This window comes from Eptatretus burgeri, chromosome 15, assembly GCF_056783735.1.
Source record: "Eptatretus burgeri isolate ZD-2024b chromosome 15, Ebu_testis_v1, whole genome shotgun sequence".
Lineage (NCBI taxonomy): Eukaryota > Metazoa > Chordata > Myxini > Myxiniformes > Myxinidae > Eptatretus > Eptatretus burgeri.
In genome coordinates this window covers 12,888,453-12,911,896 of record NC_140975.1, presented here as the reverse complement: position 1 = coordinate 12,911,896, position 23,444 = coordinate 12,888,453, and the positions used below count along the sequence as shown (strand labels likewise).

General features: G+C 46.8%; 1 protein-coding gene across 4 annotated transcripts in view; it reads left to right on the top strand.

Annotated features, from left to right (window-relative positions):
* The window catches only part of CFAP43 (cilia and flagella associated protein 43), a 145,971-nt gene that overhangs the window by 12,695 nt on the left and 109,832 nt on the right, over nucleotides 1–23,444 (top strand). For all 4 annotated transcript variants that reach the window (XM_085857481.1, XM_085857480.1, XM_085857483.1 and 1 more), the window contains exon 3: nucleotides 22,233–22,329. In XM_085857481.1, coding sequence (XP_085713607.1) covers nucleotides 22,233–22,329 — 97 coding nt within the window. The remainder of the gene's footprint in view (nucleotides 1–22,232; nucleotides 22,330–23,444) is intronic.

The following is a 23,444-nucleotide window of genomic DNA, read 5'->3' as shown; positions in this document are numbered from 1 at the left end:
CTGTGACACTTTGGTTTTTGGAGTTAAGTGCTTCCCATATTGTGGGTTAGAGTAAATGGGAGATCTGTGCTGTACGTTGGACAGGGCCATTGCCGTGGGCTGCCCCAGATGGAGGCTCGGGAGAGCCTCGGGAGAAAGGTGGGGGTAGTGTTACGGAAATGGCCCGAAGCAGGCTACCAAATATAGGATTAGCTCAGATCCCCCATTAAATGCATGTTTAGCGAGGTCGTTCGGTAAAATGGACATTACAAGTGTGTCGGGAGGTGCAGGATGCATATTTTATTGTTCGTACAGTGGTGGTGTGCCGGGGGCTTCTTCTTCCTCCCCTCTCCGGACGATAGGCCCCGCCCAGTCGGCTGAGGGGGAGTGGCCTGGAGAGGGAGGTGGAGCTAAGCGGAGGAGTTTGTCGGCTTCATAAAAGGGGGAGAAGCCAGTGGCTCGGAAGTGAGCGAACGAAGACCTGGTGGAGTGGTTCAGTTTGGGGAAACAGTCGGTTTTGAGGCATGCTCGGGTTTCGAGGCGAGAAGGAAAGGAAAGTTTGGCTTCCGGTTCTGGGTTTGGAAGCATTGGCAGGTCTCCTTGGCGGCTCCCTGCTGATGATCTCAAAGTTAAGTTCCTGGTCGTTATCTGTCCCGTTTTAACTGTTTGTTTTCTCACCTACATGTTACTGTGTGTTCCAAGTTCGGTTTTGTTTCAAAAATCGTGCTATTTTGTGAGATTTCGTCGAACTTGTCTTACTGGGTGCTTGAGGCCTATCCTTGAGGCTTGAGGCCTACCCTCTGTTCCCCTCGTTGTACGGTCGTTGTTTATTTGTTTTTTCTCCCCATTATCTTCAATTTCTATCTTTCCCACTTTCTTAACGTCCCCCATCCCTCCCACCCAACGAATCACTCCATTTCTTATCTAAAAAAAACAAACAAACAAAAAAAAAAACACAACCTTTCTCTGATTCTTCTTCTTCTTCTTCTTCTTCTCCTCTTCTTCTTCCTCTTCCTCGATTTTTTTTTTCTACAACACTTCCATGACCTAATCTGTTGAAAACTCTCTCAAACATTAATAATAATAACAAAAATGATCTCTTATCATGCTTCCTCTTCCTCTTTCACATGTGTGGTACTCTTTCCTGTATCAGAATGCACTACTCTTCTGCTATTTAAACAGACTGCTCTCAATTCGACCTTTCCTTCATACCTTGCCGAAAAAATCCAACTGTTATAGCGTTTCTTTTCTCCATTCTCTGAATTCGCCCTTATTGCATCCCTCAAGAAATGTGTTCAATCGCATAACTGACCTAAAACTTTTAAAAACCCCAGTTTGCTATGAATGTTCGCTTTCCATCAACCATTCTTTTTTTTCCAACTTCAGTGCCAACTCACTCCTCTCACCCCTCACTCTCAAAGCAACCATCCCACTCTTCTCCCTCCAAGCCTCCCTCTCACCTCTCTCAAAAACTCCCCCTCACCTTTCTCCCACCATTCATCCCTCTCACTCATCCTTCCCAAAGTTTTCCCGCCCCCCTCCCATCCACGAAGCTGCCTCCTTCCACTGCCCTCTCACCTCCATCTCTGCACTCCACCTCCTCAAATCCTCAACTGCCTTCTTCCCCTCTCTTGTCCCCCCTCTCTCCCAGCACAACAGAGCCTTTTCTCCTCCTCATTCGGTCCCCTCCCCAAGCTATTCTGCAATCCCCCACACTCTTTCCACAACACTCCTTACCCGCCCCCCTCCTCCCCTGCCCTACTCTCCCCCCCTCCCCCACCCCTGCACCCAAAGCCTCCTCCCCTACCTCTTCATTAAAAGTATGGACCTCAAATATCCGGGGCCTTCGCTCAAACCTTTCAGATCTTTCCATACAGGTTGCCATTGACAAACCAGACATAATCTGCCTAACAGAAACTTTCCTCCCCCAAGACGTGTGTGACTCCCAAGTATATCTCCCTGGTTACTCCCTCCTCCGGTTTGACAGACTTGAGCCTCGCCCTGGTAGAGGAGTTGCTCTCTTCATCAAAGACTATATTCCTCTCTCTCCATGCACTGCCCTCACTCCCCACACCCCCAGGAATACCTCTGGCTACGGCTTCCCCTCCACTCCCACCTAATGTTTATATGTGTACTGTACCGTCCACCTAACAGTGATGACTCCATCTACACCTCACTATCTGAAAACATGGACCAACTTCTATCTTCTCATCCAACTCTCTCTTCCTCATATGTGGTGACTTCATTTGTCATCATGCCAGTTGGCTAGGTGTGGGTACCTCTCTCACCTGTCATGGCACCTCAGCAAAAGCTTTCTGCGACTCATTGGGACTGACTCAATCGGTCAACTTCCCTACCCGGATCTCAACCAATGGTACTCCATCTCTTCTGGATCTGAATTTGACAAATTTCCCTGACAATATCTGCTGCTCTTCCTTCGCTCCAATCAGTTCTTCTGACCACGTCCTTGTCAAAGTGGACATCTCTCTGGCTGTTATCAGAGAACCACCTCACCGCCGTCGAGTCTGGCATTTCACTCAAGCCAACTGGCAGGGTCTCCAAGCAGCCATCAAACTTCCAGACTAGTCTCCTGTCGCTACTTTCTCCAACATCAACTCATCCTGGGAATTCTTTCAAAAAAACCTGCTCTCCCTCATGCACAGATTTATTCCTTCTCGGCTTTAGTTGTCCTACCCTTCCTCCCGCCCATGGTTCACTGAAGCTTGTCGTGAGGCAGTTGTCCTGAAACAACTTGCCTTTGCCTCATGGAAAGCAACCCCAACTGAGGGTAATCTCAGTTCTTTCCACAAAGCTCGGAACACGTGTGTATCTACCCTCAGGAGAGCCAGAAAACAACATCTTTCTCATCTCAAGTCTGAACTCTCAAACCTCTCTCCCTCCTCAAAATCCTGGTGGCGTTTAATCAAATCTGTTTCTGGTGTATGTCCCCCCTCCATCCTCTCCCTTACCTCAAATGGCAGCACTGCTGATACCGCATGTGAAAAAGCTGAATGCCTAAACTCGGTGTTTGCAGCTAAATCTTGTGTCCAAAACCAATCACTTTCTCTACCCACTTTACCCAGTCGCACCCAACTGTCCCTGGACTCTGTATCCTTTTCTCCTGACAAGGTGGAGAGCTTGCTGTCAAACCTCGACTCAGATTCTGCAACCGGTCCAGACGGCATCAGCCCATGTGTCCTCAAAACCTGCTCTTCTGCTCTTGCTCACCCTCTCTCTGTTCTATTCACCCTCTAATTTGCTCAAGGCCATCTGCCATCTGCTTGGAAATCAGCAAACATCACTGCCCTGCACAAAAAGGTGCAAAAACAGATCCCTGCAACTTCAGACCAATCAGCCTACTCCCAATCATCAGCAAGGTTATGGAATCCATCATCACTTCAGACATCAAATCCTTCCTCTTCTCCAATGGCTTGATTTCTGATCATCAATTTGGTTTTAGACCAGGTCACTCTACCCTGGATATGCTGCTTCTGCTCTCCCAACAATGGATGGAAGCTCTCAATGCTAGAAAGGAAATCTGAGCCATATCCCTGGACATATCACGTGCTTTTGACACGGTCTGGCACCCTGCCCTGCTCACCAAACTCTCTTCCTATGGTATCCAAGGCCATCTCCACTCATGGCTCACAGACTTCCTCTCCTGTCGCAGTCACAGTGTGGCCCTAAATGGAGTTCTTTCATCACCCCCCCCCCTTCCTGTCCAGGCTGGAGTTCCTCAAGGTAGCGTTCTGGGCCCTGTTCTTTTTCTGGTTTTCATCAATGATCTCTCCGACTCTCTGAAAAATCCTCTATATCTCTTTGCTGATGACTCCACCCTCTGCCGTACCATCTGTCATCCCTCAGACCGGCAAGCAGCAGCTTCTTCGCTCACTGCTGATTTGGATAAAATCACAAACTGGTCCAACACGTGGAACATGTCTTTCAATCCGGGCAAATCTCACACTCTCACAATGTCTCTTCGAAAGGACCGTTTAGAAAGCCCCCCCATCCACTTTCTCAACAATCCTCTGGAAGAAGTCCTTTCTTTCAAGCTTCTGGGTCTCACTATCTGCCATGACCTTTCCTGGGAAAGCCACATTTCAAACCTCGCCTCCAAAGCCAGTCGCCGCTAGGAATCCTCCGTCAAGCAAAGTCCTTCCTCGGCCCACCTGAGCTCCTGACCACTTACAAAGCTTTTGTCTGCAGCCTGATGGAGTACTGCTCTCCCCTCTGGGCTGGTGCGCCTGCCTCCCACCTTTCTCGGCTTCACGCTGTAGAAACCAAGGCATTTCGGATCATTGGCATCTCCGGCAATGAGGCTGAGTCTTTGGGCCTCTCACTCAATCACTGCAGGTTGGTCGGTGGTCTTTCTGTCTTCTACCATCTCCTCTCCAGTCTCGCCCCCCCCTGCTCTCTCTGCGATTTGTCCCCACCACATTTCCGCAGGGTGCTCAAGGTCCACCAACAACCCCCTAATGGTAAAACTACCAAAATCACGAATCGCTGCTCACCTTCACTCTTTCATTCCTCTTTTTTTCCTGCCTTTGGAATAAACTCCTACAATGTGTTCAATCACATTCTTCCCTCCAGACCTTCAAAACAGCTGTTCACCAACACCTCTTGTCATCCCCCATCCAAATCCTCGATATTTTCTACCCCCGATAATCCACCCAAGCCCACCTCCTTCAAATTCCCTGCTTTCCTTCCTGAAAGTCCCTGTAATGTCCATCTTCTATTCCCCATGTTCACCGACCCATCCCTCTCCCTTCCACAGATCTCCGAATGTCTCTGTTCCCCACTGTTTTGTCCTTTCCACTCCCTCCCCTCCTGTCTCATGTCCCCCTTGATGTGTGTTGTGTGTTCACTCTCATACGAGCCTCGACAAGGTACACAAAAAAAGGTGATTCTGCAGAGAAAGAAACTGAGAGGACGGAGTTGAGAAGTCGGGCTTCGAGGCGGGAAGGCAGGAGAGGAAACGACAAAGCCTCTGATGGTCCCAACTCACCACACTGCTCGACGTCCTGGAATCCCATGGACCCAGCCTGCGGAGCTCGGCACCTCGATTTGGGCCTTGTCTGGTGAACAGGCCAGACCTGGATTTGTATGCTGGACCTTGAGAGAAATCAGCTGAAACCCATCGTCGATCTAACGGTCTTGTGCCGTCGACATTGCGCGGGGCCAGAACGCGCTGAGGAGGGTGTGTGCACGCTGAAAAGGATCATTATAGCCATAGCAGGGTTTATTGAAGGGCAAGGTATGAAGGCAAGGTATATATTATTATAGCCATAGCATAGCATTATAGCCATAGCAGGCACCTTGAGAAGAAAGAGTACGGTGCCGCCATCTTGCCACGCGGCATGTTCGAGCTGGGGGCTCGAATCCGGGGACATCCGCTTGTTACGAGCGACATTCGTTCTTTTGACATTTTCCTCTCGTCCATGAAACATCACCAATTACTCTGTCTTGCATGCATGCATGCATGCTGTCTGTCTGTCTTGTCTGCACGTTGTTTAAGGCATCTCTCAGTAGGGACCCCCTCGAAACCTGTAATCCATAGTTCCCTAGTTAAGAATGGGTTAAAGATTGTTAATAAAAACGTTGTCGTGAATGTTTTGCTTGTGTTGTATTCCCCGATGTTCCCCAATAAATCTGGTTGGTTCGTATGAAGTTGCCGCTATGGATTAATTTGTGTCTCGTCGAGGAACGATCCGTTTGATTGGCATATAGAACCAAAATGGTTACAGACTGGCAGAACACGCTCGGCATCTGACAAAACCAGTCTGTAACCGGGGTTCTATTTCCCCAACTGGTAAGGTTCAGGATTACGTTATCGCGATTGAAGACTCGTGACCCGAGGCCTGTGCCGAGCCAGCCGGCGTTATAAACCCTGGAGACTGCGGTGGTGAGGGTGGCGCCAAGAGTCAGGAGAGAATCCCGCCACCCCAGATCCGCAACAATACATATATAAAACATGTAACGAAAAATAAGGAGTGTGACGAGCACTCCGCTGATCCCCATTGTACACTGTCCACACACACTCCTCATGTTTCGATTTTCCCGCTGGTCACATCATGTGCCTTCTGATTGAATGGTTTGCATTTGCAGGAACAATTGTCTTGGTGGCAGACGGATGGTTTTTCTGTGCGGATTATGCGGTTTTACCCTCTGAGACATAATCCGTGGCGATGCTCACCATAACAGTCAGGACAGTGCTGTTGTCTTGTCTGATGTATAAATGATGATTGTGGTCATCGTTGGTTAGATATTTATTGATATACCATCCTGATGATGGCAAATAAGCCCGAAATCTGAATCGGTGGTTCTGTTTGATGTTTAGCTGATGATGATCATATAATCTTTGTACCTCTGACAGTTACCGGGCCGAAGCCTCTGTGTTGGTGGCGACGATTTGGTGTGGACTGTGTCCAATGGGGATCAGCAGAGTGCTTGTCACACTCACTATGTTTTGATAATATATATTTCTTTTTTTTATTGTTATTTTTTTTTAATCAATCAGAAACCTTTATATCATATTTTCATAAACATAGGAGAGATGAGATCTTTCTGAAGGGACCCCGTGGATATAGAGATCCAAACTCTCCCCACCTCCTCACTACAAACTTCTATCCTTCTTTCCCTTCTTTGTTCCACTCCCAGCACACTTCACTAACCTTTTTCATGTGATAAGTTGGTGTGCTCTCTATTTTATAAAAGCTTGTGTCTGGTCTTGCTTCTCCTATCACTGCACAACCCAAGCCACCCCACGTCACACACGTTCCTCAAGAATTCCTCACCTACTCACCCTCGCAAAGTCCAGGCTGGTTTCATATCTGCATTCATTCGTGCCCTTATTTTCCCAGTTGTGCAATTGTTTCCCTGTGTCGGTTGTCTTGTCTTCCTCACTTCATTGTCCATTGCTGCTTCGTGCACTCACCCATGCACATCCACAATCTCTTCTACACACATGGATTATTCTACATTCTGTTCCTCTCCGTGCCATTGTTACTCGTTTTTCTGTTATTCCTCTTTTCCTGCTTGTATATGTCAATCTTCCCCCAAACCCTCTGATTTTTGTGGAACCTGCTGCCCTTTTTTTGTTCAGCTACTCAATGAGCCTAGACTACTACTACTACTAATCCACTGCATGCTCAACTCATGGGCGCAGCAACCTCCTCCCCTTTGGGGTATGACCCTTTTGCACTTCGGGCCTCATCACCTCTCCCTGTCAATGCTGGTGTGCCCCATGGCAGTGTTCTGAGCCCAGTCCTCTTCCTGATGTTTATTTTTTTTTGGCCGTTGCACCGGCGATAGCTCACCTACTCTTTGCGAAGGACACCATGGGATCTTTAACATTAACCAACTAATGCCAGCAAACGGGATGTTCAGTTTAACATCCATCCGAGGGACAGCACACCCATTGATGAATCGCCTTGCCTGTGAAACACCGAGATGAGTTTTTTGCTGTGTAGGGATTCAAACCCAGGCTGGACAGGTTAGAGGTGAGTGTGCATACCCCTAGGCAATCCTGCCACCCTATGAGTCAAGACACTTGCATTTAAAACCCCCAAAAGTTCAAGAACAATTAACAATTGCTAAACAAGCTGGAACTTTTGCCTCAAGTCTCTCCTCATGACCGCAAAACTTTGCAGAAGTTTCACGACACCATCGAAGAAATAGAGGCTGCCAAAGACGATGGTTCCCTTCCCGGACTTGCATCTTTGAATATATCTCTGTTCCCAAACCAATCATTGTGAAGCTTCCACCTGACCTCGTGGATCGTTGAAGGATTGAGGCCTTCAAGTATAAAGAAACCCACAGCGTCACCTTTCTGCCATTTTCGATGCTTGCATCCTTCATTTGGCGCAATGCAGATTCAAAATGACCTCAATCTGATGGTTTCCTCAGGATAGGATGAAGAATCACGTTCTTCAGCAATTAAGGTGAAAGCTCCACTCACTACGAAGAACAGAATGTCACCCTTCACTAGTGACACTCTTCCAAGGGTCAGAGGAAGCAAGACTGAGGTCACGGATGAATTGCTGCCACAGATTGTCGAGCAACCAACCTTGGCAGTCAAGTTGCCTTCTGAAAATATGCGCACTCATTGTCGAATGGAAGATCCGCAACAATTCTGCTCTATTCACAGGACCAAACGTTCTCGTCCGCATTGCAGAACATTCAAAGCAAAAACATTGCAATCCAGACTCATCCTTCTTAACCAATGGAAAATATATACCAGATGTGCTCTGTCAACTGACCATTCACCCAAGGAGTGTCAAGTAAAATTACGTTGTTCTCTCTGCAACAGCACCCTCATTGCTCAACACTTCATCATGCCAGTTGTGCGACCCTCTCAACAGACCAGCAGGGAGGCAATTTATCAGAAATTATTCGAACCCTGAAAGAGTGTCCGATGGACTTTGAAATATAGCGAGGAGTAACCCTCGGTGATTAACGTGTGTGCGGACATTTATGGTAGTAGTGGATCCAGAAGAAGGTCTTGTTCCAAAATCTGTCTTGTGAAGGTCGTCATCACTATTAATCCTCAAAACTTTCTGAAAACTAATGCCATGTTGGATGACCAGTCAAGTCGGTCTCTGGGCCACAGCGAGCTCTTTTGACTCATTCAACCTGCCAAATAATCTAGTCCCCTATGAACTCAAAACATGCTCTGAAACTATGGCAACCATTGCTAGGCATGTCAGTTATCTAGTCATCAAATCTTTCAATGGAATCGTCCACCTGCCACTCCTGGAGCGAACCGAGTGTAATGCTATTCCTTGTAATTCCTCTGACATTCCAACACCGGAGGTCACAAGGCTCCACTTTTCATTTTCTCGCGATCATGGAGGACTGATTCATCAGGAATAACAATGGTAATTGGGTGTCTCCATTACCCTTCAGAGATGATGTAGAACTTCCAGACAATCGACCCCTTGCCATCAAATGCTTAAAGTTCCTTTGCAAGCTTCTGGGTAAGAAACTAGCCCTTAAACAGTTGCATGTGGACTTCATGGCTAAACTCTTTTCCAAAGGACATGCTGAGCTTCTTGAACCAATGCATGCAATGACAGAGGCAAAACGACCATGATGGTAGATTCCACATTTTGCTGTCTTACATCCATGCAAACCTGAAAATATTTGTGTGCTTTTCGACTGCAGTGCACCCAATCATGATATCTCACGAAATAAGGTACTACTTCAAGGGTTCAGACCTCGTCAATAGTCTCCTCAGAGTATTTGTACGCTTCAGCCAGGAACCCATCACCATCATGGCCAGCGTAGAGCAGATGTTCCATTGTTTCTATGTGTGTGAGGACCACCAAGACTTTCTTGAATTTCTTTGGTTTAAAAACGACCCCAAAGCAGACATCTCCAAATTTCGTATTAAGGTGCACGTATTTTGGACAATCCTAGTCCTGCTATTGCTACCTATGGTGAAGAAAAATACGGATGCGAAGCAAGATATTACGTGGAAATGAACTTCTATGTCGATGATGGTTTGGTGAGCTTAACTACCCCTGTTGAAGTCATCGACCAACTGACTCGTACCAAGGTGATGTTGTCTACTGTGAATCTACGTCTGCACAAAATTGCTTCCAACAGCATGGAAGTGATGGCTCACTTTCCAGGCAGCGAGCGGACTAAGGATTTACGTGTTCTTGACCTTGGTGCCGACCCACTACCTGTTCAGCGATCACTTAGAGTGTCATGGGATTTGGAAACAGATATCATCCTCTTCACTGTTCCTGACATGGACAAGGCCTTCACGAAGTGTGGAGTTCTTTCTCCAGTGAACAGCACTTACGATCCCTTCGGTTTCTCAGCACCTGTCATTGTTAAGGGAAAGTTGTTGCTGCGTCAAATGACCTTGCCCAACAATGCCGGAGCTGCGCTTGGATGGGATGAACAACTCCCCAAACATTTCAAGAAACAATGTGACAACTGGTGTGCCTCTCTCACCACACTAACCACCATGAGTGTTCCACACAATTGGTGTCCTAATCCAATGTCTGAAAACTCATGCCATGAGTTGCACATTTTCTTCGACGCGTCGACTGAGGCAATTGGTGTTTGCAGTTATTTGTGGATTGGCAATGGCAATGGTGAAGTCATTGTATATAAGTTTTGTTGCAGGAAAAGCAAGGCTGGCACTGCTGCAGTCAACAAGTATTCTGTGTTTAGAACTCTGTGCCGCTGTTCTGGTTGTCGAATTGGTCGACGTTATCACCGATAAGCTCGACATAGAACTCAACTCTGTCACTTTCTACACGGACAGTCATGTGGTGCTCAGATATATAAACAACAAATCTCGGCGGTTCTATGTGTTTGTGGACAACCGTGTTCAAAAGATCCATAAGAGTACGTCACCTTCTCAATGGAATTACATGGCAATCGGCATTAACCTGGCAGACCTGGCCACTCACTCCGTAATAGCCTATGACCTGATGGAGTCATTATGGCTTCCTGGGCCAAGATTTATCTGGGATTCTGAACAACTTATTAAGCCCACTTTGCCTGCTGTTGAGTTGGTTGACAATTCGGAGTTTCGTTCCATAGCCCTTTTAGCTACCAAGCATGAACATTCATTGGGAACACAGAATTTCACATGTTTTTCGAAGTGGAAGTTCAACCCCCCCCCCTCCCCCAATGCATTGCATATGGGTGGAGTGTGGGAATGGATGATCTGTGTGTGTGTCTCTTGGAGACAAAAGTTTCTCTAACTCACAAGCTCCTTATTACCATCCTGGCCAAGGTATGCACCATTGTCAATGCTCGTCCACTTGTTCCGGTGTATTCAGATCCAGTCGTGCCAGAAATCTTGACACCAGGAGCAATACTTGTCATAAAGATAACGCCTCTTCGTGCACCACCAGGCAATTTCGGCAAATACCTCTGATCACGATGGCACAAAGAATATCTTGCAACCCTGCAGCCCTATACGCTGTGGCAAGTCAAGAAATGCAACCTTTGTGTCAGTGATATCGTTCTGCTGAAGATGGATGCACACAGGAACGACTGGCCCTATGGATATGTGATTGAGACATTTAGTCCATGAGCCCAGGCCAGAAATTCCACTTGTCGGTAACATCTAAGGAAACCAATCCTAGTTATGATTTTTGAATTGGTGTATATATATATATATATATATATATATATATATATATATATATATATATATATATATATATATATATATATATATATATATATATATATATATCATATTTTGATGTGATAACCATTTCAGACTGGCAGCTTATTGGTAGTTATCATCTCTGGAATGTACCCACCCTCCACATAATGAAAGCGAAAAGGCAAACTCAGAAACATTCACTAATGATGCAATTGCTGTTTCCACATGGGGCTAGAATGAACTGCAAACCACAAATACATGTCTGAAATGCTTTATTTATACCATCCGAATAATCCTTTCTGTCATTCCTGAAGGCAGAATTTGTTTTATGGCAGAAAGGGGCGAACAATAAGGCCTATCAAAATGTTGCTGATTAGTGATTTTCAGTACATTTTAATTTATAATATTGTCGTACAAGTTCCCTGGGTAGTGCTACTGAACCGCAGTAGCCTACAACATGCACATGTTGTAGGAGGAAAACATTTATAAACATTTTACAAGTTTTTACCACAGTTAAAGTAATTGCCCTTCTCCTTACCCTAGTTCCAACAAGCGTCCAAAATATGAAATTTACGGATAACCCAAATTTCACCACGCTATACTGTGGCATGAAAATGTACTATGTTTTACTCATGCATATTTGTAGCCATGAATGTCCTTGTGATTGTGACAAAACATTCACACCATGGATCAGTAGTCTAGTCTTCATCACTGTTATCAGCATCAGAATCCTCGAGGTCTACAACCTCTTCCTCGACATCAGCGGGCTGGTTGCTGCAGGTTCGCAACTTGCACATGTCAGTGCACTTCAGGCTATTGGCAAGGCACGTGCAGTCTGGAAGTTTGCACGACCGTCCACACTTGCAGGAAAGCAGTTTCAACACTGCATCCGGTGCTGGAGAACCCTGCATCCACTCGATGGCCAGCTTCCCGTCATCATCAGTGGTCCATCCACGACCCTTGGGACTTGGAACATAGGGTTGGCATTGCAGACAGCGCCTCCAAATAGCAGCCTGGTAGTTTGCACGGAGGACGTGCATGAAGAGGCAGTTTTCACATGGTGGAAGCTGACTGGACTCTATCTCTCCCCGTCTGGCACAGAAGAGTTGATGTCAGAGTTCATTGACTTTCGTGGTGTTGGTAGACGGCACGTACATGTGGCACGTACACGTACATGACGGTAGACGCACGTACATGATTTTCCCCCCAAAACATCAATATCTCAGAATGGTAAAATGGTAAAAATGCAAAATACATACACTAAGCTGCTCTTCTGGAATGGTTATCACATATTCAAATAATCATATAGTCCCTACCAATAACTTAGTAGCCCTAAAGTTTGGTTTCCTCAGATGGTACCGATATATGCCTGGGCCCATGGACTAATTGCCCAGCACAGACGGTCACGTTCGAAAAGCGCGAATCCACACCATGAAGGATGGCAAACCCTACATCGACCTGCGACCTACAACTGAGGTCGTATTGCTTATACCAGCGGGGGAAGAGTGAATTCCTTCATTGTGTTCTGTTGTTTATGAATTTCATATTCTCATGTTATTTTCTACTTTGTCCCTGTCTGTTAGCCATAGTCTGGTCCATGAATTAAGTGACTGTTTATGATGTACTATGGAGTGAGTTAATTACACTTTTGACAAATCTTCAACATTTTGATAATGTTCAATAACAATTTGATAATGTTTCGAGCCAAGGTGGCTACCTCGGTTCTTGTTTCACGTAATTATGTTTGCTCAATCAATTGCTGTTGTGGTTTACAAAAAAAAAACCAAGTAAGGAGTGTGATGTAACAAAGTTTGAATGTAAAATGTGGATTATGTTCCATTCATGTTTTGCCTCATGCATATTTATGCTCTGCCCATGTGTAGCGTCATCTCCGCTGGCAGGGGGTAAGTGTGGCTCTTCCCTGTAGAGCAGAACGGTGGTTGTATGTGGTGAAAGTACAGTTTTTCCCGTCATGATTGGAGTGTTTCAAATAAAGAAAATGTGATTTAAACATGTTGGTCAGCTGCCTGGAGCATTCTTTCTGCAAAGAATTGGGACACGTAGGCCATTTCAGGATTCCTCGCATCCCACCCACTCAAACCTTCCCCCACACTGCACATTCTCAAACCTTCCCCCGCACCTCACAAACCCAAATGTTCTCCTTCCCACAACTCACATCGTCAAAACATCCCACTCACCCCTCCCTACTCAAAGCCTCACCCTGTCCTCAAAGCCTCCCCCACATCCTGCCTCTCCCAATACATCCTCTCCCCTGTCTCTTACTGTGTGGACCTCAAATATCCAAGATCTCTGCTCTAACCTTACAGATCTTGATAAACCAGACATCATCTGTTTAACAGGAATACTTCCTCCCACAGGACATCCCTGACTCCTTCATATCTCTCTGCAGTTATTGTCGTCTCCGATTCAATAGGTCTGAAACACGCCCCAACGGTGGAGTTGCAATTTACCTCGATAACTCAATATCAAATTGGCCTTGTACTGATCTTACACCTCCCAACCTCAAGGAATCCTTTTGGCTGCGACTTCCCCTCCACTCCCACCTCTTGTTCTGCTTTGTGTTGTTCCACACTAATAACAGTGTCGACCCCATCTACAACTCTCAGACAAACTTTTAACCACTCATCCCAACTCTCTCTTCATCATATGTGGCGATTCAATTTCAATTGTCACATTGCAACTTGGCTGGGTGTTAGTACCTCTCTCACCAGCCATGACACTTCTGCAAATGACTTCTGTGACTCCATGGGACTGACTCGATATGTGAACTTTCCAACCTGGATTTCTCCCAATGGAAAATCCTTCCTTCTGGACTTGGTGATGACTAACTTTACCAAAAATGTCTCTTGCTTTTCCTCTGCTCCAATTGGTTAATCTGATCATATGCTTGTGAAAGCCAACATCTCTCTGGTTATTCTCAGAGAGCTGCCTCAATGCTGGCAAGTCTGGTATTTCTCTCAAGTAGATTGGCAGAAACTACAAGCAACCATCTCTCTTCAGGACTGGTCTCATATTTACTGCCCCTAATGTTAACTCATCCTGGAAATTCTTCCACAGATCTCTCTCTCTCTCTCTTCTCTCTTCTTCTCTCTTCTTCTCTCTTCTTCTCTCTTCTTCTCTCTTCTCTCTTCTCTCTTCTCTCTTCTCTCTTCTCTCTTCTCTCTTCTCTCTTCTCTCTTCTCTCTTCTCTCTCTCATCCTGTGGTGAGGCAGTGGCTCTGAAACAACTTTCCTTCACTTCCTAACAGGCAATGTCGGTGCATTCAAGAAAACAACATCTGTTCAACCTCAATAATTAACTTTCAAACTTGTATCCCTCCTCTAAGACCTGGTGGTGCCTTGTTAAGTCTGTCTCTCGAGTATGCTCCCCTCCCATCCATTCCCTCTCTTAAAATGGCACCGCAGCCGACTGCTTGTGAGATGGTTGAATGCCTTAATTCTGTGTTTGCTTCTAAATCTTGCGTCCCCAACCCCTCACTCTCAGTACCTATCCTTTCCTGTTATACCCAACTGCTTATGGACTCTGTGTCTTTTTCACCTGAGAAGATGGAAAAGGTTTTTGCAACCCACTTACTCTAACTCTGTGACTGGACCAGACAGCATCAGCTCACTTGTCCTAAAAACCTGTTCTGCTGCTCTTGCACATCCTCTCTCTGTCCTTTTCATGCTGTTATTTGTGTTCGTTCGTCTTCCATCTGCTTGGAAATCCACCAACACCACAGCACTGCACAAAAATGGTGCAAAAACTGATCCCCTCAACTACGGACCTATTGGCTATTTCCAATCATCAGTAAGATCATGGATTCCATCATTGCGGTTCTTATGAAATCTTTCCTTTTCTCAAACAACCTCATCTCAAATCACCAATTTGGTTTCGGACCTGGTCACTCCAACTTGAACATACTGCTTCTACTCACCCAACAATGGATGGAAGCCCTCAATGTCAGACATGAGATCAGGGCCCTCTCTCTGGACATATCTCATGCTTTTGATCGAGTTTGGTATCCTGCCTTACTCTCCAAACCTTCTGCCTATGGAATCCAACTCCAATTCCACACATGGCTTCCTGACTTCCTCTACTCTCATAGCCAATATGTAGCACTCAATGGAATCCTTTAATCCCCTCTCCGTGTCAAGGCTGGAGTGCCCCAAGGCAGTGACAATCCCATCTACAGTCCTATTCCTGATCTTCATCAATAATCTCTCTGACTCTGGAAAATCCTCTTTAACTTAGCGGTTAAAAAAATATTATTTAAATTTTACTATTTTCTGATGACTCCACCCTCTACCGTGACATCTCTCATCCTTCAGACAGGAAGGTGCAGCCTTGTACCTCTCTTCAGATCTCGAAAAAAAATCACAAACTGGTCAAACACTTGGAATATGTCTTTCAATCCTGACAAATCTTACTTTCTCTTTCTCCTTTCTCCTTTCTCTTTCTCTTTCTCTTTCTCTTTCTCTTTCCCTTTCTCTTTCTCTTTCTCTTTCTCTTTCTCTTTCTCTTTCTCTTTCTCTTTCTCTTTCTCTTTCTCTTTCTCTTTCTCTTTCTCTTTCTCTTTCTCTTTCTCTTTCTCTTTCTCTCTCTCTCTGAAAGGACTGTCTGGCAAACCCTCCTATGTACTTTCTTAAACATCCTCTTGAGGAAGTTCAGTCATTCATTGTTTGTCTGCCTACCTTTGTCTTAGCCTTCGGCTCTGCTGTTGGTGTTTTCGCCCTTTTTCTGCTGTTCCTTTTGGCTTGTTGCATCCTGATCCATTCAGTTTACTAGTACCTGCTGTTCCATTATCTTCCACTATGTATACAATAAAGGCCCAAAACACCTGCCTTGAAGTTTGCTAGCTACCCAGAGAAGAGTGAAAGAGTGATGTCCTTTTGAGGTTGATCTTTCCATGATGCCTTTTTTTTTTTGTATACATTGTTGAGGCTCGTATGAGAGCTAACACACAACTCACAGCAAGGGGGCACGAGACAAGAGGGGCAGGAGTGGAAGGGACAAAACAGTGGGGAACAGACACATTAGGTGAACTGTGGAAGGGAGAGGGATGGGGATGGGACGGGGAACATGGCGAAGAGAACATGGACATTACAGGGACTTTCAGGAAGGAAAGCAGGGGAATTGAAGGAAGTGGGCTTGGGTGGATTATCGGGGGTAGAAAAGATCGAGGATTTGGATGGGGGAAGATAAGAGGTGGTGGTGAACAGCTGTTTTGAGAGCCTTGAGGGAAGAATGGGAAAGAATAGAGTGAGGAAGTTTATTCCAAAGGTGGGAAAAAAGAGGAATGAAAGAGTGAAGATGAGCACTGATTCGTGATTTTGGTAGTTTTACCAGAAGGGGGTTGTTGGCGGACCTTGAGCGCCCTGTGGAAATGTGGTGGGGACAAATCGCAGAGAGAGCAGGGGGGGGCAAGGCTGGAGAGGAGTTGGTAGAAGACAGAAAGACCACCGACCAACCTGCGGTGATTGAGTGAGAGGCCCAAAGACTCAGCTTCATTGCGGGAGATGCCGATGATCTTAAATGCCCTGGTTTCGACAACGTGAAGCCGAGAAAGGTGGGAGGCAGGAGCACCAGCCCAGAGGGGAGAGCAGTACTCCATCAGGCTACGGACAAAAGCTTTGTAAGTGGTCAGGATCTCAAGAGGGCCAAGGAAGGACTTTGCACGACGGAGGATTCCCAGTCAGCGACTGGCTTTTGAGGCGAGGTTGGAAATGTGACTTTCCCAGGAAAGGTCATGGCAGATAGTGAGACCCAGAAGCTTGAAAGAAAAGACTTCTTCCAGAGGATTGTTGAGAAAGTGGATGGGGGGGTTTTCTTAACGGTCCTTTCAAAGAGACATAGTGAAAGTGTGAGATTTGTCTGGATTGAAAGACATGTTCCACGTGTTGGACCAGTTTGTGATTTTATCCAGATCTGCAGTGAGCGAAGAAGCTGCTGCTTGCCGGTCTGAGGGATGACAGATGGTACGGCAGAGGGTGGAGTCGTCGGCAAAGAGATAAAGAGGATTTTCCAGAGAGTCGGAGAGATCATTGATGAAAACCAGAAAAAGAACAGGGCCCAGAACGCTACCTTGAGGAACTCCAGCCTGCACAGGAAGAGGGGATGAAAGAACTCCATTTCGGGCCACACGTTGACTGTGACAGGAGAGGAAGTCTGCGAGCCATGAGTGGAAATGGCCTTGAATACCATGGGAAGAGAGTTTGGTGAGTAGTGCAGGGTGCCAGACTGTGTCAAAAGCACGTGATATGTCCAGGGATACGGCTCGGATTTCCTGTCTGGCATTGAGGACCTCCATCCATTGATGGGAGAGCAGAAGCAGCATATACAGGGTAGAGTGACCTGGTCTGAAACCAAACTGATGATTGGAAATCAAGCCATTGGAGAAGAGGAAGGATTTCATGTCTGAAGTGATGATTGGGAGAAGGCTGATTGGTCTGTAGTTACAGGGATCTGTTTTTGCACCTTTTTATGCAGGGCAGTGATGTTAGCAGATTTCCAAGCAGATGGCAGATGACCTTGGGCAAATGAGAGGGTGAATAGAACAGAGAGAGGGTGAGCAAGAGCAGAAGAGCAGGCTTTGAGGACACGTGGGCTGATGCCGTCTGGACCGGTTGCAGAATCTGACTCGAGGTTTGAAAGCAAGCTCTCCACCTTGTCAGGAGAAAAGGATACAGAGTCCAGGGACAGTTGGGTGAGACTGGGTAAAGTGGGTAGAGAAAGTGATGGGTTTAGGACACAAGATTTAGTTGCAAACACCGAGTTTAGACATTCGGCTTTATCACGTGTGGTATCAGCAGTGTGGCCATTTGAGGTAAGGGAGGGGATGGAGGGGGAACATACACCAGAATCAGATTTGATTAAACGCCACCAGGATTTTGAGGAGGGAGAGAGGTTTGAGACTTCAGACTTGAGATGAGAAAGATGTTGTTTTCTGGCTCTCCTGAGGGTAGATACACACGTGTTCTGAGCTTTGTGGAAAGAACTGAGATTGCCCTCAGTTGAGTTTGCTTTCCATGAGGCAAAGGCAAGTTGTTTCAGGACAACTGCCTCACCACAAGCTTCAGTAAACCAAGGGCGAGAGGAAGGGTAGGACAACTGAACACGAGAGGGGATAAATCTGTGCATGAGGGAGAACAAGTTTCTTTGAAAGAATTCCCAGGATGAGTTGATGTTTGAGAAAGTAGTGATGGGAGAGCAGTCTGTAAGTTTGATGGCTGCTCGGAGGCCCTGCCAGTTGGCTTGAGTGAAATGCCAGACTCGACGGCGGTGAGGTGGTTCTCTGATAACAGCCAGAGAGATGTCCACTTTGACAAGGACGTGCTCAGAAGAACCTATTTGAGCAAAGGAAGAGCAGCAGATATTGTCAGGGAAAAGGTTGCCTTGGTCAAAAGGTCGAAATGACCACTGTTTTTAAACAGCCAAGGCCATTGCAGATTGAATCTCAGGTTTTTTTGTCACCCAACAAGGTCAGGTGTGTCAGGTCAGGTTCGATCTGTGACCTGCTACAGGTACCATGTAAACCTGTACTAACCTGTTCCATGATCGGGTTGTCAGCGACTAAACCGTCTCCCCCACCAGGTTTTCTGGTGAGGAGGGTGTTTGGATATGGACACCCAGCAGGATTAAAAACAAAACCTATCAAAGGGCGGAGGAGCTCCTTGTGAGCCAACGGCCATCCATATCTAGTGCCCAACTGTGTCTGTGGACGTCCTCCTGCAGTTGGGTCACTTCTTATTAGGAGGTTGGTGGCAGGATTTGCACTCCGGCCACCGTAAAACCCTTCATTCCGCAAAACGCAAAAACGCAAAAAAATCTGAAAACCCACTCTGTGGGAGTACCTCCTGTGCAGCTTCCCTTCGCAGGGCAGCTCACCGGATGACGGGATTGGGGCAAAGCCTTTGGGACCCCCAATCTTTGATAGGAGGGAAACCACGGGGTAACATCCCTGGGTCAGATTGCGGGAGAGTGTGTCGGAGTGGTGCTGAGGTGTCGTCCACCAGACGGCGGTCTCCTTGGGTTAACCTGAGGCGGTCCCTTCGGGTGGGTGCCTGGAATGTCCTATCCCTAAGAGAGGATGATCACCTGTCTCTGTTATCATCTGAGCTCAAGCGTTTGGACATTGGGATTGCAGCTCTCTCTGAGGTTCGGAGACCGGATTGCGGCGAGATAATGGTGGGCGGTTACACCTACTATTGGTCTGGTCGCTCTGATGGTTACCATACCCAAGGAGTTGCTGTAGCTGTGTCCAATAAGCTGACCCCAATGATAATTGAGGTAACACCGGTCAACGAGCGTATTATGAGATTCAGGATTCGTCACTCCTTAGGTGTCATTTCCCTGGTCTCTGTTTATGCTCCGACTGAGGCGAGTGATCTCACCGTGAAGGATGCATTCTACGCCACACTCGAGTCTGTGGTTGATCAGTGCCCCAGACGACATACACTTCTAGTCTTGGGGGATTTCAATGCATCGACTGGACCTGATAGGGACGGTTATGAGGTGTGTGTTGGTCCCCATGGGTCAGGAACTATGAACCAGAATGGCACTAAGTTCCTTGACTTTGCAAGAAGTCATGGACTTAGGGTAGCTGGTTCATGGTTTCAGCGCCCACAAGCTCATCGCTGGACTTGGTATTCCAACGCTGAGGGTGTGGCAAAGGAGATTGACCATGTCCTCATTGACGGTCGTTGGAGGATGATCCAGAACTGCAGGGTCTACCGGAGTGCTCAGTTCCTCAATACTGACCACAGGCTTGTTGTAGCAACTCTAAAGCTGCACCTTAAATCCTGGAGAATGGTACCATCCCAGCCGAGGCTGGATGTTGCCAAGCTCAGGGATGAGAGAGTAGCTGAGGAGTTTGCGAACAGGCTGAGTGGACACTTGGGGGGTCTGGGTGCTTTGGGGGGTCCTGAAGAGTTGTGGAGCGCCTTCAAGACCACCGTCCTTGATGTTGCCGGTGGATGCCTTGGAGCTCACCGCAGGGCAAAGAAGAATTTTGTCTCAAGGGACACTGGATACAATTGACCAGAGTAGCAGGGCCAGGCTGAATGGCAGAGCTGAGCTGTTCAGGGAGCTGAGGTGTAAAACTGTACGTGCACTGAGGGTGGACAAGGAGGCCGATGTGCGAGGAATCTGTGAGGGGGTAGAGCATCACCTGTGGACAGGAGATTCTCGTCCCGCTTACAGGGGAATTCGCGCATTACGTTCATCCAAGCCCATCCCTCAGAGCACTACAGTTCGAGCAGAGAGTGGTAGGCTCTTGACAGAGGAGTCTGAAGTGAAGGCCCGCTGGGTAACGTCAAGGGTGTTACAATCGTCAAGCAACGTCAAGGGTGTTGCTGACCCTCGAATCAACTGTGGTCCACCTACGCTTGTGGAAACATGGGCTGCGGTGAACCAGTTGAAATGGGGCAAAGCTCCAGGGATCTGTGGCATCCATGCCGAACTTCTCAAGGCTGGTGGAAATGCTGCACTCGTGTCGTTGCATGCAGTTTTGTGCTCTGCCTGGAACACAGGCATCATCCCAACTGACTGGAAGATGGGCCTTGTTGTCCCTCTCTGGAAAGGGAAGGGTGATCGCCAAGACTGCAACAACTACTGAGGGGTGACGCTGCTCTCAGTGCCGGGCAAGGTCTTTGCTCGGATAATTCTCGATAGGGTTCGCCACCATCTGCTTGAGCACCAGCGTCCAGAGCAGTCAGGCTTTACACCAAAGAGGTCAACGATTGACCGTATCCTTGCACTTCGTGTCCTCACCGAACGCAGACGAGAGTTTCGGCAGGGGCTGCTTGCAGCCTATGTTGATCTCTGTAAAGCGTTCGATTCAGTGAATCGGGATGTCCTCTGGAGGATTCTTGGTCTTCGTGGGGTGCCACCAAAACTGATCGATCTGATGTCTGAACTCTACTCTGGTACTGAGAGTGCTGTGAAGTGTGGTGGTGCCATCTCTGACTTATTTCCAGTTGTTACTGGAGTTCGTCAGGGATGTGTACTTGCCCCCACACTTTTCAGCACTTGTATGGACTGGATTCTAGGGAGGATGTCGGAGAGATCAAGTTGCGGTGCGTCATTTGGGAATGTCAAGATCTTGGACCTTGACTTTGCAGATGATACAGTCATCTTTGCGGAGACTTTAGACATCCTCTTGGGGGCCCTCGAGGTGCTGAATGAGGAGTCGGAGCCGTTGGGATTACGGATTTCTTGGGTCAAAACTAAGATCCAGGCTTTCGGTGACATCTTGGATGCTGCTGTCCTGTCTGTGTCTGTTTGTGGTTGGGATGTTGAGGTCGTGGAGAGATTCACTTACCTTGGCAGTGATATTCATGTCTCTGCTGGCTGCGAGTCAGAGGTCAATAGACGTCTGGGTCGGGCCTGGGGAGTCATGGATTCACTGGATCATGGGGTGTGGCGCTGCCGGTACCTGTGCGGGAGGACGAAAGTCCGAGTCTTCAGGTCCTTGGTACTTCCAGTCTTGCTCTATGGGTGCGAGACTTGGACTCTGACCAAGGATCTGAGACGGAGACTAAATTCCTTTGGTACCAGGTCTCTTCGGAGAATCCTTGGCTATCGCTGGTCGGATTTTGTGTCCAACGAGCGGTTGCTGAGAGAGACTCGGATGAGATTTGTTACCTGCATAGTCCGTGAGCGTCAGTTGCGGCTGTATGGACATGTGGCTCGTTTTCCTGACTCTGATCCTGCTCACCAGATTCTCTCAGCGAGGGAGTCTCATGAGTGGAGGAGGCCAGTGGGTCGACCACGTGCCTCATGGTTGCAACAGGTTGACCATCATCTCAAGGAGATTGTGATGGGCCTGGCATCTGCCTGGGGGATGGCCAGACGGAGGCCCCTGGAGTACCGGCGGAAAGTGGACGCAGCGACGTGCTGTTCTGGCACATGCTCCCATACCTGACCTGACCTGAACAAGAAGAAGATTTACAAATAGAATGCATGAAAGTGAGCTCCACTTTTAGAATGAAGACTGAACTTTTATGAATATCAGATGGTAGTTTAAAGAGATTGTGTTTTTATGATTTATTTGGGCGTTCAAGGTTGTCTTAGTTGATTGAGTTTTTAACATAGTATTGTCGGTTTGCTGTTTCAGGTGGTGCAGAGCTGGAAATCTCTTTCCTGAGTTTCAGTTACACTGGTCCTTACCTGGCGAGCTTCTCCGGCCTACCGGACTTTTCCTTATGTGTGTGGTATGTAATGTTTACACACAACACCATGCTGACTTGTTTGCCATTCCCATCAAAACACTTAGCTTATGGTGCTGTGATCCCAGGTTCAAACCGCATATCGTATGTTGATTTGTCTGTCGTCTCGTATTTTTAGTGCATCTTGTAAAATTACATTGACGTTTCCCAATGTACTTGTCACGTGTACGTATGTGCGAAGGTTCAAACTCCTGCATAAGCTGTAAATAATTATTTACAAAATATAAATCCAATCAATATTATGGTGGAACCATCCTCAGATCTAAATTGAAAATAATGTCGGTAAAGGTAAAGTAATAAGGTTAAATATAAGTTTAATAAGTAAGGAAGAACAAAACTGCATCTGTGGATGGCTCAATGCTTAAGGCCCAAAGTTTGTTCTTTGTTTTTTGTTTATGAGGTGAAGGTTTGTCAAAGAGCTAGAAAACAGAACGGGTCAGGACGTAACATAACAAAAGGAACCGCAGAGAAAGAAGGGGGAAATGCCAACAGCATGACCGAGGGAGAAAATAGACAAACAAGGGATGCAGGTAACGATGAGGGGTATGGGAGAACGCAAGAGTTAAATGAGATGGACACAGTTGCAAACACTTTGAATTTGGAAGGAAGTGGGCTTCGGGGGAGGGTTTAACGGTGATCATGGTTTTGGATGGGGGATGATCTGAGATAGTGATGAACAGCAGTCTTGAAAACATGGAGGGAAGAATGAGATTGATGAGAATGTGGAACTTGGTTCCACAGCCAAGTCTTTGTCAAATGAAGGGTCCCATTGATGAACGTTGTCAGTTTAACTTTCTTTCGGAAAACGAGCTCATTTTGTCAAATACCTTCAGGAACTAAAGGATACGGTGTTGAAAAGTCCACCTGGTGAACGTGAACTCACTTATTCAAATATCACCGAGCTGCGCGGATGATGATGACGACTCTGAGTTGATCGACCTCTGGTAGCTTGTACCTGTTGCTGTGTTTGAGCCCAGGGAGTAACTGATTAAATATATCTGTCCAGGTTCTTCCTGACATCTTTGTTCTTTGTTCCTTTCACACTTCTTTCTACTTTTTCACATTTCTCTTCATTCCTTCTAATTCTTGCTTTTTTTTTT